The sequence below is a fragment of the Camelus ferus genome, chromosome 12 (assembly GCF_009834535.1).
Source record: "Camelus ferus isolate YT-003-E chromosome 12, BCGSAC_Cfer_1.0, whole genome shotgun sequence".
NCBI classification, from domain to species: Eukaryota; Metazoa; Chordata; class Mammalia; order Artiodactyla; family Camelidae; genus Camelus; species Camelus ferus.
In genome coordinates this window covers 7,475,137-7,502,750 of record NC_045707.1, presented here as the reverse complement: position 1 = coordinate 7,502,750, position 27,614 = coordinate 7,475,137, and the positions used below count along the sequence as shown (strand labels likewise).

The window sequence follows — 27,614 nt, the reverse complement described above, 5'->3', positions numbered from 1 at the left end:
ATATTGATCACTGACTTTTACGGATTGGGAAAGTCAGCAAGTCAGCCTGGTTGTGGAGTGCCCAGGGTTGGGGACGTGAAGGACAGAGAGAGGAGAGGGCAAGGGGGTGGAGGGGGTGTGGACGTAGTGACCTCCCTCCCTCTGGAACAAGTGCTAAAAGCTCATTCAGAAAAAGGCAGGCACCTGCCTTCTCCCTGGGGTGGGCAGGTCACTTCTATTCAAACTGAGCCTGCCAGGCACTCATGCTGAGTAGTTCTGGATGCTTCCAGCCGAGGGTGCACAACCCTAGAAGATGCCGAGTGCCCCTCCCCACCTGCCCCTCCTACAGGCCCCAGCACACACATTAGAGGACGCGGTGGCCCTCAGCGGAGAAGTAGGGGAAAAAAGAGAAACCAGGCTGGTGCCGAGTATTTTTCTTTTCATTCCAGAAGCCACGTAGATCTGCAGGGGAACTCTTACTCCCCTGAGATCAAAACCTTAAACAGTCTGAGCAGCCCCAGCCCAGCTGCTGTGGAAACAGGGACATCTGAACACCACTGGGGAGGTGCGGGGCGAGAGGACCAGTGCTCGCGGCCTTCCTTCTGGGCTTCTATGAAAGCACTGTACCGTCCAGGCGCTTTGGCATTCACTCTGCCTACAAGAGTGACAAATAATCAGTGTAACCAAGTTTTTCTTTTAGTTGCTTCAAATATTCAAAGTTTTATTTTCTCCATCATGTTCATACATATGCATGTAAGTAAACATTTGTGAAAATCACTTTAATAATAAACAGGAAATGAACTTAAATATTGCCCCTTCCTCTCTTTCATCAATTATGTAGGGGGCGGAGTACCTGGAATCAGAAAATATTTTTAGAAATGCCCTGGCTGTTTTGAGGACTGAAAGGAAAGGAGCTACAGTAAGCTTTTGGAAGGCAAAGCAGTGAGTCTGAGGTCTGAGTGGGGAGGGCACCCAGCTTTAGGGAACACGTTCCTAAATGAGCTGCCAGGAAGTGAAACTTCTGTGTTTCAAATCCCATTTCTCCTCATGACTGGCATTATGAAGCGAGGGATGTTCCTCTACACTGAGCTTCTGGGGATCTGGGACCCCTCGAAACTAGTTACAGTGAATGCTCTGCCTGCATGCATGGGGTAGGGGGGCACGCGAGCACATGCATGTGTTTCTCTGGGAATGTGGCCTGTGGCTCTCATCAGATTCTCAAAGAAATCTAGAACCACAAGAAGTCGAGTAACCTGTTTTCCTCAGTAACGTGGAGAACCTTCTGGCACCATGCACTCCACGGGAGAAAAAGAGTTTTATAAACGACATTAATATCCCAAATGAGTGACAACACCAGATTTTTTCTTGGGTTAACAAAGTGATTTAAAAGTCTAAGGAAGGGGAGGCTATAGCTCAGTGGTAGAGCACGTGCTTGGCACACACGAGGTCCTGGGTTCAATCCCCAGTGCCTCCATTTAAAAAAATAATAATAAATAAATAAATTTAATTACCTCCTCACCCTCCTCCAAAAAAAAAACAAAAACAAAAACAGAAATACAAATGAAGGCAACAAAGACACACCATTGTGACACTAAGTTGGTAAAAATTGATACGGTAAGAGTCAGAGAGGATACGGATCAACCTTTCTAGTTATAAATGGAACCAGGAAGCACACAAGAATATTCACATCCTCATGTTCACGTTGCAGGAAAATGGGGCACAAGAGGCTGGTTGTGTCCCAGGTCTCTGGTGAATCCCTGGGACGTGCCCCACCAAGTGAGGGTCCTTGGCTTCTCGCAGGAAAGAATTCAAGAGCGAGCCATAGTAGAGTGAAAGCAAGTTTATTTAGAGAGAGACAGACTCAGCAGACAGAGTGCAGTCTGTCTCATTCAGAAGGGAGAGCAGTCAGGAGGTGTGGAGGTGGTCGGTTTTTATAAGCCAGGTGATTTCATATGCAAATGAGTGGGAGGGTTATTCCAACTAAGATGGGGAGGGGGCGGGGATTGCCAGGAATTGGGCCCCGCCTACTTTTGGCCTTTTGGGTCAGCCTGGGAACTGTCTTGGAGCCTGTAGATGTGTTTGGCATGCTGATGTGTTACAACGAGCATATAGTAATAAGGCTCAAGGTCTACTGGAAGTCGACTCTTCCACCATCTTGGGCTCAGTAGATTCTAGTCAGTTTTTGGTGTCCTCAATGGCTACCATTCTTTGAATGGTTGGGCCCTGCCCACTTCCCTCCTGTCTCATTTATAAGAGCAAAGAACTGCAGATAACCCAAATATCAATCAGTGGAAGATAGCAGTAGAGTCACATGATTAAATATTATACAGCAATGAAAATTAATTATTATCTCATGCAACAACAGAGATACATCTTAAAAACATGATGTGCAGAGCAAAACCAGGATGTCTGCTCCCACCACTGCAATGGAGGTTTTAGCCTCGACAATTCGACAAGAAAAAGAAATCAAAGGCTTCTAGGTTGGAAAGGAAGTAAAACTCTCTGTTTGCAGATGGCCTGATCTTGTATCTAGAAAACCCTAAGGAATCCACAAAAGAAGTTGTTAGAACTAATAAAATCAGCAAGGTATCAACACATAAGATCAATATACAAAAATCAGTTTACACTTCTATGCACCAACAATGAATAATCTGAAAATGAAATTAAAAATTTACAATAGTAGCAAAAAGAATAAAACACAGAAACAAATTTAACAAAAGTATAAAATGTAACAAAAACAGGCTGGCAATTACTTAAAAAGTGAAACCTAGCAAGTTCACATGTACGTATATATCCAAGAAAACTGAAAATATATATTCACACAAAAATGTATACACATGTTCATAGCAGCATTATTCATAATAGCCAAAAAATAGAAACATCCCAAATGCCCACCAGCTTACCAATGGACAAACAAAATGTGGTATACTCATGCAATGAATTATTACTCAGCCGTATAAATAAATGAAGTCCTGATACATACTAAAATATGAAACTCTTGGAAATATTATGCTAAGTGAAAGAAGCCAGTCACAAAAGCCACATATTGTATGTTTCCATGTCTATGAACATCTGGAATAGTCAAATCCACAGGGACAGAAGGTAGATTAGTGGTTGGCTGCCCAGGGCTGGAGGGCAGTGGGATGGGGGATGGTGAGAGACTGTTAATGAGTATAGGGTTCCCTTTTGACGTGATGGAAATGTTCCAGAATCAGAGAATGACGTTTGCACACCATGCAACCTTACAAATATACTAAACCCCACTGAACTGTGTACTTTAAAAGGGTGGACTGTCATGGGTGAATTATTTCTCTGTGATACAATAAGAAATGTGAGTTTGGTCTTTGAGTTCCTGGCACACAGCTCTAGAAATTTTGGAGTCTCCAGAGTGATGCGTCTTTTGTATGCTAATGAGATGTCTGGTGGCCAGCAGCCCCTAGATAACTTCAGGATGAGGGCTGATCACCAGAAAAGACAGAAGTGTAATTAGAGGGCTGGAACTTTCAGCCCCATCTCCTGATTCGTCTTTTCCCTGGGGGCTGAGGGAAACAGAGATGTGATTTTATGTTGTTTAAACCACAGAGGCTTCTTGTGGAGGTAACATTTCAGCTGAGACCTAACGAATGAGCTGGAATTAATGAGTGGGAGGAAGGCAAGGGCACTCAGGCAGAAGGAAGAGCACGTGAAACCCCCTGGCAGAGGTAAGGTGATGCACTCTAACAGCTGAAGGCAGGCAGCAAGGTGGGGCTCAAAAATGAGGGGAAGAGCGTGCCAAAATGAGGCTGGAGAGGTCAGCAGAGCTGGATCACACAGGGTTTTGGAGGTCACACAAAGGGCTGGGTTTTTATCCCTGGGCATTGGATGATTCAGTTGCATTTGGGGAGAATGCAAAACAGAGGGGTGGGTCAGGGACATTCACCTAACCTGACCAGTGTGGGAGAGAATCAATAAAGACTCAGCCTCCCTTCCCCAGTGAGACTGGATCCCTGGGAGGATGTAGGCTGGAGTTACTATAGCTAGCTATTTTATCACTACAAGGGGACAGCTCATCATATCAGAAAGTGAAGCTAATGCACAGAAGAGCAGAGCTGAGAGACAAGTACAGAAAAAGCGGGCCCTATGAAGTTATTTGTGCCCCTTGATCAAGCTGGACCTGAAGTCCACATGAATTCCTTTGTTCTGTGTTACGTGACAGTTCTGGCTGCCACAAAATACCACAAACTGGGCAGTTTAAACAACAAAAATGTATATTCTGAAGGCTGGGAAGTCCAAGATCCAGGTGCTGGTGAGAGTTCTCTTTTTGCACATAGCCACCTTCTTGCTCTGTTCTCACTTGGTAAAGAGGGAGAATGCTCTGGCATCTACTACTTTTCTTGTAAGGCCATCGGCCCTGTTGGATTAGGACCCCACCCTTATGACCTCATTTAACTTTTATCACTTCTTCACCGGCCCTATTTCCAAATTCAGTTACACTGGGGATTAGGACTTCAAAATATGAAGATGTTGTTTGGAGAGAACACAAACGTTCAGTCCATACCACAGTGTAAGCCAATAAATACCTTTTTTCCTGAAGCCAGTTTGAGTTGGATTTCCTGTCCCATGGAGTGGATAAACCACAGACTGATATAGACAGGGAGAAAGGTGCAGGTGCCAAGATGACAGGTTTTCAGCTAGTGCAACATACAGTTCCTCAAAACAAAATAATTATTATGAGTATGATATATACCTATATAGGCATAGACTATAAAGCATGATAAATAATATAATATAGCTGTTATTAGTGATCAGGTCTGTGAAGCAGATAGTAATTCTTACCTAATTATATATAATATTATATATGAGATATTCACAGTGAGGTCCTGCTGCCCCTGCCTAACGTACCACCTGAGTCGTGCCTGTTCTGTGCCTTACAAGATGCACGAAGGCTTGGGGAAATTACAGAGTAGCTGTGCACAAGACATGTGAGGGAGACAGAGGCTGAGTGGTCCCACTTCAGATCGTATAGAGAATTCTGAACATTTTGGCTGTTCAGAGGGTTTTGTCCCCTCTTGTACTTACGGTATAAATTCACAGCTTTTTATTTATATTTTGTTTAGAAGTATTTTTTTTCTTATTGTGCAATAAACTTTTTCAGGAGCAATACAATTTTTTAAGTCTACATTTAATTTAAAATTAACTTCAATATTTCCATTCCTCAGAGTTGACTATGAAATGGAAACTTTCAGAAAATGTCAACATTTACTTTTCACCGTGGGGCCAAAGAGAGATCATTAACCAGAAACCAAACCAGATGATGCAACTCTCATTCAGAAGTATCACACTGACTTCAAAAGTTGGTACTTATTTTAAGAAGACTGTGCCTCAAAATGAATGAAGCCACAGGAGTGGGTTGACACTTCATCCTGTACATCATCACTCTTCACTTAGATCAAATATTTCTTCTACATTAGTTTCACTCATTTTTCTAATTCCAAGTTTTCTTGCACTCACTTCACTGTTAATGTGTTGGCTCCACTGGCTGCGGAATTATTCCACTGGGGGGCGCCATATTGTATCAAAGTCACTGGATGCTTCCATTCCTTCCATCCAACTCATGGAATCAAAACTAAGCTTTAGTCCAAAGTGCAAAACTAACATTATTGTGAATGCCACTCAGCTAAATTCAGTTTAAAAGTTGAACACTGAAGGCATTTTTTTCAATGATAACACTCATAAAGGTCAATGGGCCCAGCGTAGGGGAGGCTAACACTCTTACCAAATTAATAACTTTATGAAGCAGAAATACACCTGGAATTGGATGTGGTTAATAACTTCACCCAAACAAGCTGTAAAATTATACCAATGGAATTAGAAATCATAGTCGTCAAAATGTTACAGATATTTTTTCATTAGAGTAATTGAACTACGAAAGTTTTGTGACAAAGCTGATATAAGACAGAAAAAAGTACTTCAGCACGGCAATAACAGGTGTTTCTCTGTGCCATGTTTCCTCACCATGTCAACAGAAAAAAATTCATCAATCTAAGAAAGAAATAGAAAATTTTATCTGAGCCCAACTGAAAATTATAACCCAGGAAGCAATCTTTCAGAAAGCTCTGAAGATTGGTCCACCCATTACAGGTTAAAGCACAATGATACAAGTTTTTGAGACAGAGGGCTATACATTAAATGGCATGTTACTGACGGTTTATACAATCCAGAGCTACACGGACGAAGCAAGCGGTGGGGTCATGGATCATTATGGCCTCTTATGGGATTAAAAGGAAGGTTATCTCCTAAGGAGTAATGACCCTTGATGAGATTAAGAAGGAATGTCATCTCCTAAGGAGGTCTGGTTAATGCAGATGCACAATACACACTACAGGGGAGAGGAGGACCAGGAGCACAAAGAAAATGGTCATGTTTAAATTTTTGTCTTGCCATAAAATAGGACTTTTATTTCATCAGCACCAACTGAAGTTTAAAAATTTGAACCTTTGCATACCAATCTAAGTGTCTTAGTCACACTGAACAAGTCCTATAAACTGGTGCATTTTGCTCAAATTCAGTTTAAAACTTTTAATCAAAATATTCAACAACCAAAGCACCAAATAGTTTCTGCCTTTGAGCTTTTTAGCAAATAATTATTGAAAAGTTGCAAATGTGAAAACAATGAACACATCCCTATGGAAGCAATAAAACTTGATAAACCAGAACGCTCAAAGAATGATTTTTGAAATTCTATAATTGCACTTTGAAATACCTTGCAATACCTCGACTTTACGTTCCGAATCACAATATAAGGAAACTGAGAAGTGCCACTACCTTGCTGCACCTCAATCTGGTGAAGCATTCGAAAGAATTAGAGATCCCCTCCAGCCTCCAGGAGTCTGCAAGTCGTCAACATGTGGCCAGTGCCGGGGCAGCAGCTCCACCACATCCGTGTCTCTGGGCCTCAGTTTGCCCTTCTGGTCAGGCTCCGAGGTACCTCCCAGTTCCAACCGCGTGGGCGCTGCAAGCCTCACTCCCGGCATCCCCCGGGACAGCCGCGGGCTGAGAGAGAAAACACCGCCCCCAACAGGCGCGCGTGCGCACACGCGGCAGCCCCAAGCCACAAAAGCGCCCTTCACCCGCGCGCTCACGCACGCGCACTCGCGCGCGCACCCCTTGGACGGCCGGGCCTCGGGGCTCCCCGGGTCCAGCTCCCCAGATTCGCGCCCCGGCCGCCTGTGGCGAGCCGGCCAGCCGGGCGTGTGGGCGGGCGTGCGGGCGGCGGTGGGCGGGGGCCGCCGGGAGCTCAGAGGAGGGCGGGGCGGGCGACTGCGCTGGCGGGCGGGCCGAGTCGGGAGGGCCGGGCCCGCGGGCTGCGGCGGCGTTGGACTTGGCGCTGGCGCTGGTGGAGGCGCCATGGCGGCCGACGCGGGGCCGGAGCGCAGCAGCCGGGTCCTGACGCCGGAGTCGGCGCCCAGCCCGGAGCCGGGCCTGGAGCTGGGCCCGGAGCCGGAGGAGGACGCGCAGGCCCGGGCAGAGTTCGCGGCGCTGCATGGCCCGGCGCTGCGCGCGTCGGGGGTCCCCGAGCGGTACTGGGGCCGCCTCCTGCACAAGCTGGAGCACGAGGTGCGGGCCAGGGCGACGCGGGGAGGGCCGGGAGAACCAGGGTGCGGAGCGGACCTGGGGCGTCCCGGGCTCCCTTTGCGAAGGGCCAGGGAAGCTGCGATGCAGGTCCTCGAGGCGCGCACCCCCCAGCCCCAGTCAGCGCGGGCCCGCGGCGCGCTAGGGGTGGATCGCTCTGGACCCTTCTACCAGGAAGGGTGTGGCCTGCAGGCCGACGGCTCTTAGCCGAGAACCGCTGGGGTGGGACGGCAGGGAGCCTCTTGGAGGACACGTGCGGGAGGCTGGGAGGGCGTCTGGGGGAGTTCGCGGCCTGGAGAAGGGGAGAAAACGCTTTCTGGGGCGGGAGAAGCCTGTGCCCGGCGAGACGAGCCTCAGTGAGACGCGCAGAGGGTGTATGTCTCTTGGAGAGTCGGGGTAGGGGCAGCGTGGATGGACGATGCCAGAGGAACGGGCAGATGGTTTGACGGTGAAGAGCCACGAATGCCTTGATAACCAGCTTAGACACCTCCTTGGCAGTTTGGGGCCTAAGAGTGACGACAAGAGCCTGTACCTGAGTACCCGAACCTGCCAGCACCTGGGGCTGGGCCAGGGCCAGGGCTATGGTGAGAACTGGAACCAAAATGAACTTTGGCTCCTGTTGTGCGCCAGGCCCGGGGCTGCATCCTCCCCTCACCCGAGCCTCATAGCAGTCTCATGAGAAGTAAGATTCGTCACTCCCTTCATACAGTTGAGAAAACTGAGGCTCGGGAAGAAGTGACACTCCCAAGGTCTGTCAGACTTAACCACCAGAAACTTTCTTTCAGCCACTACCTCCATCACGGGGAATAGATGTGTGGTTTTAGCTCTTCTGATCATAGAAGAATCCTTTCCTGTTTCTTCATTTGTTTTGAGCCCCGAGTCACCCTCATTTTGCAGATTAAAGAAAACTGAGGCTGTGGGAGGTGGAGATGGAATCTAAATAAAAATGAGAAGAGCTTAGATACTTCAAGTTTCCCCCTCTGTGGGGATGGCTGCGTTTTGCTTCTGGCCTACTCGAGCCTATTCCTCCCAAGGGTCTCCCCACAGGTCCTGGCTGAGAGGTGGGACCTGGTTTTTGATGGTTTACCAGGTGCTGAAGCCAAAGTACATTCACGGGCCAGCTGTTAGTGCCTTAACTGGAACCAGGCTCCTCTGCAGGGGCTGCCTTCTGGGGTTGGGGCAGACTGAGCCGTGCAACCCTGAACCAGGAAAAGGGTGTCCTCTGAGTCTGGCTGCTGGACAAACCCCACCCTCTCAGCCAGTTTCTCTACCTCTAAAATCAGGGTCAGGTCATGTACCTTCCTGCTCAAAACACAGGTAGTTACTGTAAAAAAGATACAGTGTCATTGGTGCCTGCCTTTTATAACAATGAATTTCCTTCCCCTATGACTTGTCCTCAATTCACCAGCATTTCCTGGGCACTTACCCTAGTTCCAGGCCTGTGCCGGGGCGGGAGGGGACCTCAGCAGTTTGCTAGGTTCTCGTATGCTGGGTGAAAGGCGCACGACGTGGGAACATGTGTGGCTCTGTGTGCAGTAAACTCTCACTTGGGCAAGTCACCTACCCATCTGAGTCCAAGTCTCCATCTAGTAAGTGAGGATCGTGAATCTTGGCTCCGGCTCCCACGGTCTTGGTGGAGGAGACTGGATGGAGAGGCATGAGATAAGTTTCAGCCAGTGCCCAGCACGTAGTAGGCAGTCACTGGAGTGTAGTGTCCCCTCCGTCCTGGCCACAGATCTGCAGGCCGTCTGGCCACTGTTGCTCTGCTGAGGGGCAGCCAGTACTTTTCCATAGCCCTCCCTTGCCATTATGGTTACGGGCAGAGCTGTGAGTCACCACTTTGCCAGACCCAGACCTGCAGCCATTGTTCTGACAAACCTGCTGTGGGTCCAGGTGTAGGGAGGGCACATGCCGGCAGAACAGGCACCTGCTGACAGAATAATGGGGCCTCTGCAACCCCCCCACAAGCCGGTGACGCTGGTGCCTTGGAAATGATGGGAAGTGTGTTCAAATACATTTCAACTATTTTCTACCTGTAGGAACTTCCCAGCAGCAAAAACACTTCCCTTCCTTACCTCATAAGGGGCTTCTCCAGTCCCTCTGTAAAGGGATTATGGTCACCTCCATTTCACAGCTGGGGAGAAGCCAGGCCTGAGGCAGGCCCTGTATCCCCAGGCCCGGTGCTGCCCCCTCTGTCCCCTCCTTCCCGTCAGGTTTTGGGGTGGAGGGCTGGAGATTGGGGTTCTGGGTTGAAGCCCCAGGTGTGAATCCCATCTCTGAGCTGCTCTCTCCTAATCTCTAAACTGGAGGGAAGGTAGTGGTTTCCCCCAAGGCTCCGTCCCAGAAAGTGCCCCAGCTTCCTTTCGGATGAACCTGGGCAGCTCCACGGCCCTTCCTGCCCCAGCTTCTCTGCCTGGAGTCCTTGTACCACCACCCCGTGGCCACACGTTTAAACCTTCCTCTTCCTTCACCGCTCACTTCAGATTATGTCTTCCCAGTACAGTCTTCCCTGGCCCCTCAGGCCCCAGCACCACTTACTTGGTCCTCAAATGACCACCCGGCTATCAGCTCCTGGGGCAAGGTCATGAGTGAGTCACCCTCACACTCCCGAAGTGCCTTCCTGCCCAGTGCATGAAAGCTGTTTGTGCCTGAGTAGGTGGCCGATTTCTAACTGCTTGGATGAATTTTTTTTGGTTTTTAATAGAGTCATGAGAAATAGGTTTTAGGGGCGGCTGGCCTTTGCTGACTCCCTGCTATGTGTCAGGGACCTTCTGTTCACCATTTTATTGATTTATTGCTCTTAGCTCTCCTGGAAGTGAATGGTGCCCCCCTTCCCAGGTGGGAGACTATTCTCAGAAGCGTCACAATGGTAGCAAGTGCTTGCAGAGTGTCTGCCAAGCTCAGCTCTTTCTAAGCTCCTCATTTGTGTTAAGCATTTAATCCTTCCAACAAACATCTTGGATCGGTTCTAATATTCCCACTGTATGGATGGGGAAACAGAGGCACAGAGTGGTTCAGTGACTTGTTCAAGGTCACGTGGCCTGGCTGCAGGATCTGCCCCAAGGCCACTTGCTGATTTGTGGCAGACACAGGGTGTGTGAGTGTGGCTGAATGGGGGGCAACTGGCTTGTCCTCTTCACCAGCTGCACATGGCAGTTGCACTTTGCCAGGGAAACTCAAGGACCAAGGCTGTTATCTTGTGTCCCAGACTAGTCCCAGGCCATGCTCTGTGCATACCTGGGCTGGCTTGGTGGCTGCAGGGGACTCTCGGGCACCTGTTTGCTCCTGGGTTGCCTCCGCTGCCCTGCTGTTGGATTGGTTCTTCTGATGAGAACAAAACTGGGGTGAAATTCCTGGCCACCAAGATTCTGACTTTTGCATTCACTTCCGGTGTGAGCAGAACCACCCCCTCTGCCTTTCGGACCTCATTTTCCCTGAAAAGCTCGGGGCCAGACCAGATGTGACTGGGACACGTGCATGCGATCCCACTTCCAAGCGTGGCTCCCACGGGGTGAGGGGCCTTGGACGACAGCACCAGGGAGGGTGGGGTCGGTTCAGCCCTCGTTCTCCCTGTCAGGCTCCCCACTTGTACTGTGGGTAGGTGGGCAGTAAATGAGTCCTGCTTCTCCTCGGGGTCCTGGAAGCCAGGGTGTGGTGGAAGGAACAGGCCAGGGATGGGGTTTCCTGCCAACACCCCCCCCCCGTGTCCCCCAGGTTTTTGACGCCGGGGAGATGTTTGGGATAATGCAAGTGGAAGAAGTGGAGGAGGACGAGAGTGAGGATGAGGCGGCCCGGGAAGCGCGGAAGAAGCCCAACCCGGGCGGCGAGCTCTGCTACAAGGTCATCGTGACCAACGAGAATGGGCTCCGGGCAGCTGACCCCAACAGGTAGGAGCCGTTGACCAGATGTCCCTTCTCACACCGGGGCTCTCAGAGCCAGGCTCCCTTTTAGAAATGTGTCACCAAGGCCATCAGCATTGGGGAGAAGCAGTCATTGCAAGCACTCCTGTGTGCCAGGCACTGGTCACTTATCCGTCCCTAAGACAAGGTGCACTTGGGGCCACTGTGTCTCCAGCTGGGCTTCAGGGTCGTGTCAGTCCCGACACTGACGGTGCTCCTGTGTTAGTCATATCTCACACCGTCCTGAGAGCAGCCTCCCCCTATATGTCTCCTAACTGTCCCAGTGGGCCCACCGTGGAGGTGTGATGAGGAAACGGTGGGGAAGGACTTGCCCTGGGTCACACAGCTGGTTAAGATTGTGGGTATCAAACCCAGGGCAGTCTTACTCGTGAGTCCGGGCTTCTCCGAGGACCCCTGGCACTCCCCCCACCCCACCCAGTCCTACTGAACCTGAGTCCTCTGGGTGGAGCCCTGGGCTCGGTGCCTCAGGTGAGGGCGCAAGGCTGGGGGTGGGCCTGGGCCTTACACAGGGCCACAGGGTGGAAAGGGCAGGACCAAGACTGGACCCCAGGCTTCCTGCCTCCCAGGGGCCAAAAGGGGCTGTTCTTGGCCAGGACAGGCCTGCAGGCCTCTGCCAGCTTTGTTGGAACCTGGAGGGGGAAGCTGGCCGGCTTCTGAGGGTCACTGGGCTCCTGTGTCCATAGCTTCTCCAGGAGGTCTGGCTCCTCGTCTGCAGGGCTTTCTGCCTCCTCCCCAAGCCCCTGCTGAGGTGGGAGCAGCCACACAGGTAATTATAGCAGCCAGGCACCTCCACCCACATGCTCTCTGAGTCAAACTCGCAGCTCACCTTTCTCATTAAGTTCAGTTCAGCAAACTCGTGCGTGCCTGCTCTGTTCCCACCTGTGCCAGCCGCGGGGCTCAGGCCCAGAGGCCACCTCAGGGAGCTTGCTGCCTCTCTGCACCCTCCACCACACATGCCACCACCCGTCAGGTTTGCCAGGGGATGCAGAAACGGATGGAGTTGGGTGTGGAGTCCTGGGTGTTGATTTCGGCTCCACTGCCCTTCCTGCTCCTGGGCCTTCTCCCTCGAGACCTTTGTGAGCCTCCCCTGGTGGCCAGGCACCAGCCTCCATCCTCTCCCGTGCCTGCCATGAGCAGCAGTCCTCGTATGCATCTGCCCAGGTCCCCCCCAGATGCTCCACTTGGAAGGCCTGGCTCTGCAGTACCTCACACGGCATGAGGACAGGAATAAATCTTCATTTGTTTTAGGATGTGTGAACAGAAAGTAATATCAGCACAGGGAAATACATACCACTGAGCCGGCCCCCCAGTCTAAGAGCGGGAGCGTTTGCTGTTCCTTTCAGTTTAGCAGCGGGTGGGCCAGGGCTGCTTCTCCCACCAGGCAGAACCCCGCGCTGGAGCCTCTGAGTCAGCAGGGCTTGGGTGGTGTCCAGGCACCCTGACCTGTGGGCTGGGGGCAGCCACGGCCTGGGGCCTGGAGTGGGAACGCTTCGCCCTCCACCATGGCCGTGTGAGAGCCATGCATGGCCCCCACAGTTCCTCCAGGGAGACCAGACCGTATGGGCTGCAGGCACCCATACATGTAGGGACCTGAGGCCTCTCCTGCCAAAGGCCGTGGCACTTCCAGGAAGGGCCCTGCAGTCCTAGGCAGGTGCGTGTGAGCTCTCAGTGGGACTCCTTTGCACATCTGCCCAGAGCTGGCCTCCCAGCAGGTGCAGCCTTTCCTTTCACTGAGCACCTACAGTGTGTCAGGCCTGCTGGTAGCAAGGTGGGGAGTGTGGGCCTGCCCTCCAGCAGTTCAGAATCCAGTCGAGGACACTTACAGATGTGGTGGTTACTGTGGCGATACATAGTACACAGTCAGCGTGCTGTGTGTTTGCCTCTTGATACTCCATCAGCCTGCTGATAGGAGGTAGGGACCTTGCTGCCCTGTTTTAGAAACTAGGAAAAGGAGAGGAACTCTCCCAGGGCCACACAGTGAGTGGTCGGCAGAGCCAGGATCCCCACCCAGGCCCGCTGGTGCTGGGGAGACCAAGTCTCAAGTTGGGTGCAGAGTCCAGGCCAGAGCCCCGCTCTCTTCCTCAGGTGGATCCCCCTGCCTCCCTTTCCCCACCCTTCCCTTCTTTCCCCGCCTGTGTGGCCGCCTCCACTCACCTGTGGCCTGTGCCTGCAGCATCTTCCTCATCGACCACGCCTGGACGTGCCGCGTGGAGCATGCCCGCCAGCAGCTGCTGCAGGTGCCCGGGCTGCTGCACCGCATGGCCAACCTGATGGGCGTCGAGTTCCACGGCGAGCTGCCCAGCGCCGAGGCCGTGGACCTGGTGCTGGAGGAGATGTGGAAGTTCAACCAGACCTACCAGCTGGCCCACGGGGTGAGCAGGCAGCTGGGCCCTGGGGGAGGCAGACAGGCCTTCACTGCCCCGTGCCACCAGGGCTGATGGGAGGCCATCCAGGGGAACCCCAACCCAGCCTTGGCCCTTTACCTCACAAGGGAGCAAACTTGTCTTCCATGGCCAATGGACACCCCCTTCATTCTCCATGGCTTCATCGTGGGCCTGTTACTCTTTGCCTTGGGCCACCCAATGCTGGGACCCAGGTGTCCATGTGGACTTTGAACTCACGTGACACAACTCTTTCAGACCCCTAGACTTGGGCCTTGCTGCCTCTTTCCTGGCACCTTCTGGTTCTGTCACCCTCTTAAAAGCCCTTTGTGGTCCCTTGCTGCCTTTGGGAGTAAGGTTGAGTACCTTTAGCACATGTCCTTGGGCTTATATCACTCCCCTCTCCCGGCCTCCCCAGGTTCACCCTTACACTCCAGCCCCTCTTACCACTTTCAGTATGGGAAAAGACAAAAGTCATTTCTCATGATCTCAGCTTAGATGTCGCCTCCTCCAGGAAGCCTTCACTGAACTCAAAGTCTCCCCACTCCTTTCCTCACAACACACAAAAATCCAAACACTTCCGTGTAGCTACTAGGCTGAGTGGCTTCTTTCCATACGCCTTTGCCACACAAGTGATCACACGGCAGTCCACTGGGCCATGTCCTGGTCTGCCAGAGGTCCCAGAGGCTGCAGGTTACAGGGACTGGAAGCGTGTGTGGTAGATGATCTAGGCTTGGAGAGTTGGGCGTAGACGGGCTGGTGGTAGGTGTTCGGGTGCGCGGACGGGAGGGTCGGGGAGATGGACAGGTGGACGAGGGCAGCCGTGTGTGCTCTGCCCGCAGACGGCTGAGGAGAAGGTGCCAGTGTGGTACATCATGGACGAATTTGGCTCACGCATCCAGCACGCTGACGAGCCAAGCTTCGCCACTGCACCCTTCTTCTACATGCCCCAGCAGGTGGCCTACACGCTGCTGTGGCCCCTGAGGGACCTGGACACAGGTGGTAAGTCTGACCCCGCCCACCCCTGAGGAAGGGTCAGCCGCCCTCCCACCGCCCCTGACAGGCCTGCGTGTCTCGGTGCAGAGGAGGTGACCCGGGACTTTGCCTACGGAGAGGCCGACCCTCTGATCCGGAGGTGCATGCTGCTGCCCTGGGCCCCCGCTGACCTGCTGGACCTCAGCTCCTCAACGCCCGAGCCGCCCGCTGAGCACTACCAGGTGCGACTGCCACCCCCGACCCCTGGGTCTGTTTGCCTGGTCATCTCTAGAACATTCTCTGTCCACTCACCAAATGTTCCCGAGCACCAGCCGACTGCCGTGCGAGGTAGAGAAGAGTTTGGGGGGGGTGTCTGAGGGACAAGGGCTCAGAGCTCAGGGAGCGGACATCTGCTGCTGTGGTCACACAGCTTGGCGCCAGCCCTGAGCCCAGACTCCAGGTGCTCCGTGCTGGAAACTGTCTTTTCAGAGGGTTGGGTGGAGCTGGTGGGGTGGGGGAAGTGCTGCTTTTGCTCGTTTTGGGGGACTCGTTACCAGGACTGGAGGCAGGGGCAGTGTGGGTCATGCGGCTTGGCTCCATGCGTGAATCCTGGCACCGCAGGGTTTCCTCATCTCCTGACACCTCCCTCACCAGGGATGTGAGGACACTGTACTCAGACACCATATGGTAGGTTTTCTGGCACGTAGTAGGCCCTCAACTAGCGGTTTTCATGCATGTGATTGCTGTGAATGGCAGCCATGCTTCAGTCCACGAGCATCCTCGGTAAGGGCCCCACCAGGACCCAGCGGGCCCACTCACCTGGCTAGTGGTGAGTTAATGCAGGGCCCATGGGCAGGCCAGGTGAGGGAGCGAGGGTCGCTGAGGCCTGGGGCAGAGCACGAAGTGGAGCCTGTGCGAACACAGCCAGCGCCAGAACCAGGCAAGTCGGAGCAGGGATTAACACCCTGGCCCCTCTTTCCTCCCTCCCCTGCCCTCTGACCTCCTGCCTCGGCTTCCTGTCAGTCAGCTGGTCCCACTTGGAAGCCAAGAGGTGCATAAGCCCCTGCTTGTTGGCATTTTACTGGCGTGCACTGCTGTGATCCTTGCAGTAGGATGTCTGGGCTTATTTTTATCTTCATTTTACTGAGGATGAGGAAACTGAGGCACAGAGGGGTTAAGTAGCTTGCCAAAGGTCAGCTGGTAGAAGAGCTGGCATCCAAAACCAGGAGGTCCTCGTAATTTGTGGGCGGAGGGTCCCACCTTGCCCCACCATGTTGAAATCCCCTGCCCCTGCCAGCACATCAGATGCTCCCTGAATGCCCCAGAGGATTGTGGACAGGAGGAAGCCAGTTGAGTTGGGTCAGAGTGGGAAGCATGTGTGGCGTTAGCTGTTCTCTGATGCTGCTGTTTGGGAGAGCCAGGCTGGCATGTGGCCCCGTTGGCACTTTTCCCTTTGAATTTGATTTAAGCCATTGGTGATTGAACTCATCCTGCCGAAAACTCCGTGATCACCCTTCCCAATTCGGAGTTGTGTTTCAGGGCCTCATAGAGGGCCTGCACCCAGTAGGTGCTTGGTAAACGTTTGAACAGTGAGCAGATGTAAAGGGGAGAGGCTAAAGAATTGGCTAAGGGACAAAGACTTCCTAACCTGGAGATTGTTAGAGGGACATGAGCTGACATTAGTATTGGGGGGGGAGTGCCCTCTACTGGCCAGGCAGAGGAGGTAAGAGCAAACACTGGTTTTCAAAACATCCTGGTGGTTTCTCGTGGTTGGCCTGTCTGGATCAGGCCTGCACTCTGGGCCCTGGGCTTGCCTGTATTTAGCTGTCCCCAGGTAGCAAGTTACTCCAATACACAGCCGCTCAAAACAGCGGACCTTCATTACCACTTCCTTCCTGTGGGGAGGAGATGGGGAGTGGCTGGGCTGGGGGCTTCTGGCTCAGTCTCAGACAGCGCAGCCCCGCTGTCAGCTGGCACTGTCATCTGAGGCTTCCTGGGGCCGGGTCCTGCTCGCACGTGGAGCCCTCACACGGCTGGCAAGGCAGTGCCAGCTGTCGGCAGAAGGCCTGGCTCCTGCCCGCGTGCACCTCTCCCAGGCTGCTTGAGCGTCCTCGCGATGTGGCGGCTCACCCCTCATAGAGCAAGGGTCTGAGAGAAGGCAGGGAGGGGAGCTGCAGGACCTTTCATGAAGCATTTTGTTCCACTCTCTTTTAATTTGTTGTAAGCAGCTCGTTCAGTCCAGCCTACCCTCAAGGGGAGATGAATTAACTGCCTTTTGAAAAGGGTGTCAGAGTTTCTGGGCATGCTTTAAACCACCATGCTGCTTAAGCTCGAACAGCCCTCGAGCACTCCCCTAGGACCAGGCAGCCCCTTCCCAGGACAGGCTGGGCACATCTCGGCTGCCTGTGACTTGGAGGAAGCATTGAGGAGATTTAGAACGTTTTCTAAATGTTTACATTGTTCTTTTGAACACAAAACAGGCTGTTTGGCACCTGAGGGGCCTTGAGCCCCAGACTCCCGGGTGGGAGCAGTCAGAGGGTTCTGGGTGCTGCAGTGCCTGCGAAGGGCTCTTCCTGAGGTCCGGGTGTGCCCCCTGAGATCGCAAAACCCCGAGGTACAGGATGGGGAGGCATGTGTTCACTCACTCCCTTTCTTGAGGGTATGTTTCTACCTTCAATGCTTCCCTTCCAGGCCATTTTGGAGGAAAACAAGGAGAAGCTGCCACTTGCCATCACCCCGGTGGCGTATCCCTGTGACCACGTCTTCAAGTGCGTAGCCCTCCTTGTCAGCCTGTGATCAGATTTTCCCTCGGTCACTTTCCTCACACACTCCCCCCCAGCCCCCTCAACTCCTGGGACAGTGCCTGGTGCAGGGAGGCACTCAGTACGTCCTCTGCCTCCGGGCAGCATGACAGTGACGGACGTGCTGGGGTGGAGCCTCAGGATCACAGAGAGAAGGCTCTGGAAAGTGAGGGTGGGGCTAGGGGTATACAGCCCGGCTACACACGCCGGCCCCCTCTGGAAGCAGGGAGTCAGTGCTGACAGTCACCGTGCTGGGCACCTGGGAAAGGCACCTGGGCTGCCAGGAAGGAGGCATTCCCAGGTGTCCGCAGGTGTGGGCTGGCAGGTTACGGGAAGCCATGCAGGCATGCGAGCCCAGGCTGAACCTCCACCCACTGGGGAGCATTGGCTAGGGGGCGGGTCCCAGCCTAGCCAGGGGCAGGTTGGCCTCTGTCTCCAGTGGGAACCCTTCCCTCTGGCCGCCCAGACCTGATCCTGCCAGAAACAGGCAACATGCTCCCTCTGCTTCCTCCCCCAGGTCCTGGGGGCTTCCTCCCCACTGGCCCTGGGCTGGGCCCTCATCCCCCTCCCTGAGGCCCTTAGCTTTGCCACTTACCCACAGTTGTGCTCCGTGCACCAGCCCCAGGCTACAGGCCTTGGGCTGGCCCAGCTGAGCCGTCTAGCTCCTCACCTCCCTTCCTCCCCTAGAACACTGTCCACAGCTGGGCCTCCCTCCCGCCCTCACACTTGGCCCCATCGCTTTAAAAGTACGGCTGCATCCACCACCCCCAGCAGACAGGCTCCCAGGGCCTGTCCTCCCCTCTGCCTGGGGCCAGCACGGCCAGGCATGGCAGGCACAGCGAGCACCAGCGTGGAATGAGGCCTTATGTGGGGCACTTGTCTTGGACACACGCTCACCTGCAGGCACCTAGGGTCCTTGATCCCTTCTCTGAGGACAGAGTTCTTAGTGTGTCCACCCTGTTCTATTTCCACATGAGAAGAAAAGAGCTCATGTTTGTTGAACACTCAAGTTCTCCTGTTTCATCCTGAGGTCAGGCGTAAGGTGGGCCCTGGGGTCCCATCTTACTGGTGGGTAACCTGAGGTCGTGAGGGTCCAAGTTGTCCAGTCACTTGGCGGACAAGCAGGGGCCGTGGGGCCCGAGCCCAGCTGGCTGACCTCAGCCCGGCCCCTCGCAGGGTCTACACAGATGTCCAGCAGGTGCTCAGCCACCTCACGCACCCGCGCTTCACCTTCACCCAGAGCGAGGCGGACGCCGACGTCCTCTACCACTTCTCACACCTCAAGGACTACAGGTGAGACACCTCCCCGCCCCGATCTCCAGACACAGGCCCCGGCACCCTCACCCGCCCCTGACCCATCACACCTCCTTGGCCCCGCAGGAGGCTGAGCCAGGAGAGGCCCAACGTGCTGCTGAACCAGTTCCCCTGCGAGAACCTGCTGACGGTGAAGGACTGCCTGGCCTCCATCGCGCGCCGGGCGGGGGGCCCTGACGGCCCGGCCTGGCTGCCCCGCACCTTCAACCTGCGCACCGAGCTGCCGCAGTTTGTCAGCTACTTCCAGCAGCGGGAGAGGCGGTAAGTGCCCCCAGAGCCCTGTGAGTGGAGACCCCACACCTGTCGTGCTCCTGCGGCCCCCGCCCGCCCCAGCCTCACCCATCCTCACTCCTCCTGGCCTGCTCCATAGCTGGATGCCTGCTGTGTACAGGCCGCGGTCCCAGGAGCCATGGGCACCCTTCAGTGAGGGGCTGCCGCGGGGCTCTCAGCGCCTCTGCTCAGGTAGTCCTTCTGCCCGGAGTGCAGCTCCGTTGGCCCCCCAGGGGATTCGGGTGCCCCTGCTCTGCTGCACAGTCCTAGGGACACACTGCCTGGGAGGGTGGGCCCGGGCATAGCCTAGCTGGCCCCGTCTGGTCCCAGGGGTGAGGACAACCACTGGATCTGCAAGCCCTGGAACCTGGCCCGCAGCCTGGACACCCACATCACCAAGAACCTGCACAGCGTCATCCGGCACCGCGAGAGCTCCCCCAAGGTGAGGCGTTGGGTGTGCCAGAAGGTGGGGTGGAGGGGACTCTGGCATCTAGGACCTGTGCGGTGGGTCCTGGTAGCGTCACTCAGCTCCCAGGAGTCTCTGAAGCCCCCACCCCCCTTGTCCCTTGCCCCCGCCAGTAGGGAGGGGCCGTGTGACAGCCAGTGAGAGGAGGGAACCCTCCATCAGAGCCATCTGGGCATATCTGACCGCGTCCCCACACGCCGCATCTCATGTGACCACCTGACAGGAGGGATGTGGCCAGGCCAGGGAGCCCCGCAAGGCCCTGGACGAAGGTGCGGTAGTGACACGGGGCACGTCAGTGGAGGAGTTGTGGGACACAAGATTCTGCACCTGGACAGAGGCCTGAGTGAAACCAGGCCGCTGGGATGGCCACTGGGAAGATTTCTAACAGTGAGATGGGGCAATCCGTGGATTTACGGCTGAGAATTTGTATTCAGTTTTCAAAGTCTGAACACCGGTGGGACCTTTTCCGTCAATTAAAGTGAAAGTTGAGATAGAGAATTTGTTGCAGCGTTGACATGGGCTTGAAGAGACCACAGGAAGCGAGCGCGGGGAGCAGGACCCCCATGGCACTGAGACTGAGGGGGCCCGGGAGCAGGCCTGGTCCTCCAGGCTGTGGGGGTGGCGCGGCTAGAGCCCGCAGCTGGCGAGGTCAGGGTGCTCTGTCCTGGCCCAGGTGAGGTGAGCCTGCGTCTGTGTCCTGCAGGTTGTGTCCAAATACATTGAAAGTCCCGTCCTGTTCTTTCGGGAAGATGTGGGGAGGGTCAAGTTCGACGTCCGCTACATCGTGCTCCTGCGGTCAGTGAAGCCCCTGCAGTTGTTTGTATACGATGTGTTCTGGCTGCGGTTCTCCAACCGGTAACTGGGGAGACGGCAGGGCAGGGTGGGGGTCTGGGCGACGGCCCCTCTGTAACTCGGGACCTGAGCACCTCCACAGGGGCTCCCTCACCACCCGGCACCCTCAGGGGGCCCCGCCAAGCCCATTTCTGTTAAAAGGCAGTGACTCTCACCCTGCCTGCAGCAGCCGCCACAAGGTGTGAGCACCCCTTGTCGGACAGGCACCAGCATCTGTGAGCCACGGCGATGTTTACGGGCCTGGGGGGTCTTCACAGCTAGCCCATGGTGGGGCTGGGGGCTCTGAGCACCTCCCCTGCTCAGACTGGCCGTGCTCAGCACCCACATGAGTGTCCACCTGCTCATCCTGCAGGCCCTTCGCACTCAACGACCTGGACGACTACGAGAAACATTTCACTGTCATGAACTACGACCCGGAAGTGGTGCTGAAGCAGGTAGGGACCTGGCGGGGCCTGGGGAGCAGGTTCTCGTGGAGGCTGGCACTGACCCTACACCCATCAGCTTGCCTTCCAGGCAGGCTGCATAGATGTTCAGAGGAGCTGCCTTCCTCTGTCACCTCCAGCAGCTGCCCCTACAGCTCTGTTCGAGTTAACTGGGGGCCCGAGGCTTCCTGGGCCCGAGTCTGAGCAGAGCTGGGTCTTAGCCGGGAAGCACAGGCTGCCTTCCGTTCAGCACCCACTGAGCATGAGGACAGGTCGGGGTTGGAGGCACAGGGGTTCAAGTCACGTGTTCCCCCGGGGTGGGCTGCTGAGCTGAGCTGAGCTGAGCTGTGACCTGCCTGGACCCTGGTTCCTCTGTCTTCCCTATGCTATCTGGGCACCTCGAGCAAAGGGGCATCAGGGCAAAGCTCATTTAGTGTGAGGGTGTCAAAGCCCGGCTGGCCAGCAGTGCACCTGGGACAGGGAGGGTAGCTGCAGACTGGGCAGAGGCAGAGGCCGGCTCTGGGAGGAGGAAGGAAGAAAGGAGAAGTAGGTCCCCTGACGTGCTGTCCCGGAAGTCCTCTCCACCCTGCAGTTGGTTCATTGCTGTGCTGGGCAGACAGGATGCAGGCACACCCACGCTTGCCACCCTGCTCCTCACAGCCTGCAGGTGGCTTTCTTGTTCCCACCTCTGTCAAGGTAGCAGCTCCTGAATGTGGTGATTTCCTTCCAGGCACTTTATGATTCTTTTCAGCACAAGGACATCCCTAAATAGTTCAAACTATTGTTCTGAGTTTTTTAGGTTTTGAGTAACAGCATCCTACAGAACAAACCCTTCAGTGGCTTAGTTCTTCACTGAGTATCACGTTTGTAGATGCGTCACCCTGGTAAGGGTAGCGCAGGCCGTTTCTGGTTTCTCAGTGTCCATAGGTGTGCTGCACGGACCACTCAGAGCCTCCCTGTGCTGTGTGAGAAGTCCTCTGGGGGGCGCTGCACCGCCCAAGTGGCCAGGACACAGGCACGCCCGGCAGGGCTGCTGCTGCTTGTCCCTGCTCTTGTCTTGGGCTGTGCCGAAGGCAGGTCCCTGGGGCCCGGGGCCCAGGGATGTTGAGATCGTCTCTGAGGGATCTAAATGCCTTCCCTCTGTATAGCAGGTGAATCCCGAGGGTCACATTTCCTCTGCAGCCCCCGCATGTGCAGACGCATGTCCAGTGGGGTGGGAATGCTGGGCTTCCATAGGGAGCCGGACCTGGCCCTTACTGGGAGAAACCTGAGCCAATGGCCAGCCTGCTCGGGTGTGGTTGGGTGAAGTTTTGGCCTGAGACGATCTTGCTTGCACAGGGACTTCGAGCTGGAGCTGAGTGGCAGGCTCAGACCTGGGCCCTGCAGTCTGGGGTCCAAGCTCTGCCTCCAGTGCACTGTCCTGAGAAGGACATGATGACACGTTGGCCCCGGCTTTGCAACGTTCAGTGCCTCACTTGAGCCCCACAGCAGCCATGCAAAGTAGGTTTGCTGGGCTGGGAGTATTGTCCCATTTTACAGCTGAAGACACTGAGGCTCTGAGAAGTAATGTGCTGAAGTGGGACAGCCAGTCACTGTGGGATCCAGAGCTCAGACCCAGACTCCTACCTCCCATTTGTGCCCTGTGGAGGTGGGGCCAGAGAGGCTGCTGGTGCTGACCTGTGCCCCAGCGAGTGTCAGAGGTTCCACGTCAAGGCAGGGCAGGCCGGGCCTGCCCTCCTCCCTGCCCAGAGGAGGCCCCAGGCAGAGTGCGACGGGCCGTTTGTCTGTTGCAGTTGCACTACGATGAGTTCATCCCTGAGTTTGAGAAGCAGTACCCAGAATTTCCCTGGAAGAGCGTCCAGGTGAGTCCTGGCCAAGCCGGAGGGGCCGGGGCTTCCCTCTGGGGGAAGGGGCATCGGGCGGGTATGGGCTGAGACCCCCTCCTCCCCTCTGGCCCAGATGGGGTGTGGTGAGGGTTCCTAGAACATAGCCTAGAGGGGCATTCAGGGCACCCTTAGGACAACCAGACAGAGAAGGGCCCTGCCCAGGAGTTGCACACCTGAGGGGACACAGGGATGCATCTGAAATGCAGGCTGGCCTCCGTGTCCTGAGTGTTTCAGGTGCTGTGCTGTGCCGCTTGGGGGCTCTGAGGCAGGAGACACGGGCAGGTCTGCAGTAGGCGGACTCCAGGGGTGAGGCAAACAGGCGTCGGGTAGAGGTGGCTGTGGCCAGTTCTAAGGATGTAGGGTGTGGCAACCTGGCCACTTGGGGTCCAGGGCTCAGGATGGGGCAGTGAACCCCATATTGAGGGGCTAGTCCCAACATCAGCCACGCAGGCCCCCTGACCCTGCCTCCCCCGGTCCCCAGGCTGAAATCTTCCAGGCCTTCATGGAGCTATTCCAGGTGGCATGTGCCAAGCCGCCCCCGCTGGGTCTCTGCGACTACCCCTCATCCAGGGCCGTGTATGCCGTCGACCTCATGCTGAAATGGGACAGCCGTCCAGATGGTGAGAGGGCCCCCCGCCCATAATCTAAACTGTCCCCTCCACTTACACAAAGCTGATCATCCAGCCCTCCCTGTACCAGCCCCCCAGGGACGAGAGAGGGCATCGCCACTCCCTCGCCCTGGTCAGCACTGCCCAGGTTGTCCTTTGACTTGAATTAGCCAGGAGATCTGGGTCCAGGGGAGGCCCACCTTAAGGGGCCACGGCCTGCAGGGCAGAGCGCACCTGGGAAAGGCGAGTGGGCAGCAGCGGCGTCAGGAGCGCCCACGAGGAAGGAGCCCCGTGTGGAAGGCCGAGCGGGCAGTAGCCCTCACCAGGCCCCTTGTGCCAGAGTCCCTGGGGGCTGACCAAACCTCACACTGGGGCTGGTGGTGGCTCATAATACTCCTGGGGTCAGAGACAGCTCCAGTCTTTCCCCTAGAAGAGCAGGCTTCAGACCAGGCCCCCGGGGAGCCAGGAGACCCAAGTTCCAGACCCTGGCCTGGGTCCACTGCTGGGTGACTGGGGCCACAGGCCCCCCAGGGCCGCCCTCCCAAGAGTGAGATGCTCTGTGCTTTTGTGACACCAGGGAAGCGAGTGATGCAGCCGCAGATCCTAGAGGTGAATTTCAACCCGGACTGTGAGCGGGCCTGCAGGTACCACCCGACCTTCTTCAATGACATCTTCAGCACCTTGTTCCTGGATGAGCCCAGCAGCTGCCCCGTCACCCGCCTCATCTAGGTGCTTGCTGGCCCCTCTGCCAGTGCTCGCAGGAGGATTCCAGCCTCGGTTCTCTGAGCTGCTTCTGCAAAGTCCCCGCTGCTCCTCTCCCTCCGCCCTGCGAGCCATCGTTCTGGCCTCACACTGTGGGCTCAGGTCCCCCTCCCCGCAGCGGTCAGGAGCAGGGCCCATCACAGTGCCCCCAGGGCCGAGCACCAAGCCCCGCCCACACTCCCCTCACCGCTGTCTGTGCAGTTGATTGGTCTCAGCTCAGACACGGGCTTTCTTCGGGAAAGTTTGGTTCCTGGGGTGCTGTGCTCCCAGAGAGTGTAAGCGAAGAGGGGTTCTGGGGAGCATGTCGGGCAAGGTTCCCCAGGAGCGCCGCTGGGAGCCCAGGCATTGACAGACCCAGACTGGCTGCGTCTCGTGTCTGCCTCCCACGCTCCACCCCAGGCCCTGAGTGACAGGCGTCCCCAGAACACCCTGGGAGCCTGCTTCTAAGGCCCAGCCTTCTCGCCCCTGTGAGTCGAACCTTCACCAGCAAACCTCCCTTCAGGCTCCAGGGCAGGATGGCCACTGCCTTTGGTTACTGTTGCCTTTCCACTTGGTCCTGTGGAAGGGACCAAATGTGGTGCCAGCGCCTCCCTGCCCGGGATTCTGGTGCGGGGACTCGGGGACAGGAGGGGGCCGCAGAGCACCAGGCAGCGGGTGGCCAAGAGACGATTCCAAGGAGAGCCTTACGTTGAAGTCAGATGTCATCTTGCACCAGTCTGGAGTCAAAATGTGGGATTTTTGTTGCTTTTTCATTCATGGGAAGAAAATTTAAAATTCTCATTCTTTTCCTTAATTTTGTTTCTGAAATTTTGAGTCAGTTTCCAGTGTATTTTGTGTAGCCACCATGCACTCGGGCCCAGCTAAAGGCACAGGGGGCAAGTCTGATTTTCATGGGGGAGCTGCCTGCAGAGCTTTCATGTGTGTGTGTGTGTCTGCTTGTTTCATTCTGAAGCCAAGAGTGATCCCTGTAGCAAAACTGTGTGTGTGTGTGTCTGCTTATTTCATTCTGAAGCCAAGAGTGATCCCTGTAGCAAAATTGGACTTGATCGTGCCTCCCATCTCTGTGTCTGTCTGGGTGTGTCTGTCCATCCTCTCTGTTAACCAGAAGGTCAGCCTGTGTCCTGGGAAAACACCCCTTCCCTCCAGCCAAGTAGAGGTGGAAAGGGCGGGACACCTCATCTCTGGCTTTGTCCCCGGAGAGCTGCTGCGTCCCGTCCCCTCCCTGACCTGATATGTACCGCAATAAAGGAAGTCTTCTGTCCTTTTGCCTCCCTTTCTTTTTGGAGGCCTTGGAACCACAGGCCTTAATGGTGTGTCAGCTGTTGTACTTGCTGGTTGTGGAGGAAAACCAAAACATCAAGATGTGCGCTTTGAGAGACAGAAGCAGCGAGGTGGTGTTTAGGTCTCCAGGTCTCTGTCTTAGTCTGTTAGGGCTGCTGTAATGAAATGTTATAAATGTGGTAGTTAAAACAGAAATCTCTTCCCATTATTCTGGAGGCTGGGGTGTCCCTTTAAGATCAAGAGGCCTGAGGTGGGCAGTGAAGGTCTCTTCCTGGGTCACAGCCATCTTGCTGTGTCCTCACATAGCTTCTGGGGCCTTTAAAAAGGGCGCTAATCCCATGCATGGGGGCCCCACTCTCATGATCTAATCACCTCCCAGACGCCCCACCAACTAACACCATTACACTGAGGGTTAGGGTTTCAGCATATGAATTTGAGGGTAAACACTCAGATAGGAGACCCTAAGTGCTCACAAGGCAACCGGAGTAGGTGTGGGCCCCTTCAGCTAGCAGTGATGCCCCCTGGTGGTTTGGATGTTAAAACACGAGGGATGCAGAGACCCCTCCCCCCACCCCCACCCCCCACCCCTAAGCCAGGACCTTCCTGTGCCCCTCAGGACGGGCACCCTTACCAGGTGGTTCAGCTGCCTCAGGGCTGGTGCTGCTCCCACTCGGTCCCAGATCACTTAGAACCTGGTTGCCCAGAATAATCCCAGTGGACTCGGCCCAGTCGCTGGGATCAGAGGACCATGCAAGGAAGGCTTGCCTTAATTATAAACGTGCTTTTCCCCAATTCTCATGTCCTTGCACCTCTGATCAGTGACGTCAGACACCCACCATGGAAGGCCGTCAAGCAGGACCTCCACTGTCCAGGAAGACTCACTGCAGGGGATGTGGTCCTTAGCCCTCTAAATAGTTCTTTCTGGTAACCATCTTCACCCAAGTCACTTTCTCTGTGTTAAGAACTCATCAAAGCCAGATTCTGTAAGTGTCAGACATTTGGGGTTGATCGAGGGTCTCAGGAGCAGGAATAATTGTGCCAGAGTTACAACAGGGCAACACAGAAGAAACCCAAAAGGTGAACCTTGAGATGCTGATAGTGATACCTAGAAAACGCTCTCGGTGATGGTCTGTGCCACATAAATGTACCCAAACGTGGCAGCTCTTTCATGGAGAGGCGTGGACATGGCAGAACTTGGTACAGGAGGGGCAGGGCTTCATCTTGTAGCATCCAGAGTGTCAACCACAACATCAAAATGCCGGGCAAACTGAGTCACTGCTGCTTCCCGGCTGGCTGGTCACCAGCTGAGCCCTCCTGGGCCACTGAACGCCTGTTTGCATCCTTTAGGACTAGTCAGATGGAGAGGGAGACAGACACAGATTTAAGGAGATCTCAACTGTGGGAAGCAGCTCCAGCAAAGAAACAGACCAGGAGGACTTGCTAAATCTGCGAGCTGTGGATTTTCCTATTAGACCAACACAGTGATTGTCTGGAGTCCCTCGTGGATGGCAACAGCTCAGAAATGCCATCTAATTATGAGGAAGCAGGAGAGCATTGCAAGAAGGGAGCAAAGAAAATGGCAAAGTGCACCCTCCTGTCACTCATTTTCCCAGGTGTCTTTGTGGCCGTGCATGGTTTTGTGGCCAGTGGGAAGGATGTGGGATGTTGCCTGAGGTGAACAAACCCATGAGTGTGTGGAAATGACAAAAAAGTCTGAACGCCACTGAGAAGAGTCCAGAAGTCTCAGGTAAATTTACATGCTAAGTCAAGATGCACCCCTGGCTGTCTGGGAGAACTTTAGGAATAAATCAATGGTAAGGATGTACAGGGTCCCCCATCTGCTCAGATGAGCATCAGAAAAGCTGGGGAGCTGAGCGAGGGCTCAGCTCAGTGCTCGTGGCTGCAAAGTGGCTGGACTCCTGTGGAACACACTCTGTGGGGCATGAAATTCCACCGGGGTTGGGGTGGGGGGGACAGCCACCGAAAGAGCTGCCCCTGCTCTCAAGAGAACGCAGTCAGCTGTTTGCCAACCTTCTCCCCAAACGCCTCATACTGTTAGGTCGTGTCTGAACGCAGAGGGGGCAAG

General features: G+C 55.0%; 1 protein-coding gene and 1 non-coding gene across 2 annotated transcripts; both read left to right on the top strand.

The window, feature by feature from the left end:
* Positions 1-1,380: 1,380 nt before the first annotated feature.
* On the top strand, positions 1,381-1,453 carry TRNAA-GGC. Its single transcript has one exon. It is a non-coding gene; the product is annotated as a tRNA-Ala (tRNA).
* Positions 1,454-7,258: 5,805 nt separating this feature from the next.
* On the top strand, positions 7,259-25,508 carry TTLL12 (tubulin tyrosine ligase like 12). The gene is made up of 14 exons (XM_032492384.1): positions 7,259-7,575; positions 11,305-11,477; positions 13,684-13,882; positions 14,734-14,893; positions 14,975-15,108; positions 17,558-17,634; positions 18,844-18,960; positions 19,048-19,242; positions 19,582-19,693; positions 20,421-20,572; positions 20,922-21,003; positions 22,785-22,853; positions 23,359-23,497; positions 24,063-25,508. The coding sequence occupies exons 1-14, from the start codon at positions 7,366-7,368 to the stop codon at positions 24,212-24,214; spliced, it is 1,971 nt and encodes a 656-aa protein (XP_032348275.1). The 5' UTR covers positions 7,259-7,365; the 3' UTR covers positions 24,215-25,508.
* The last annotated feature ends 2,106 nt before the right edge of the window (positions 25,509-27,614 follow it).

Coding starts and splice junctions, on each gene's coding strand:
- TTLL12 (XM_032492384.1), top strand. CDS start 7,366: ATGGCGGCCGACGCGGGGCCGGAGCGCAGCAGCCGGGTCCTGACGCCG. Junction 19,694..20,420: donor ACCGCGAGAGCTCCCCCAAG/GTGAGGCGTTGG, acceptor TGTGTCCTGCAG/GTTGTGTCCAAATACATTGA. Junction 20,573..20,921: donor TGGCTGCGGTTCTCCAACCG/GTAACTGGGGAG, acceptor CTCATCCTGCAG/GCCCTTCGCACTCAACGACC.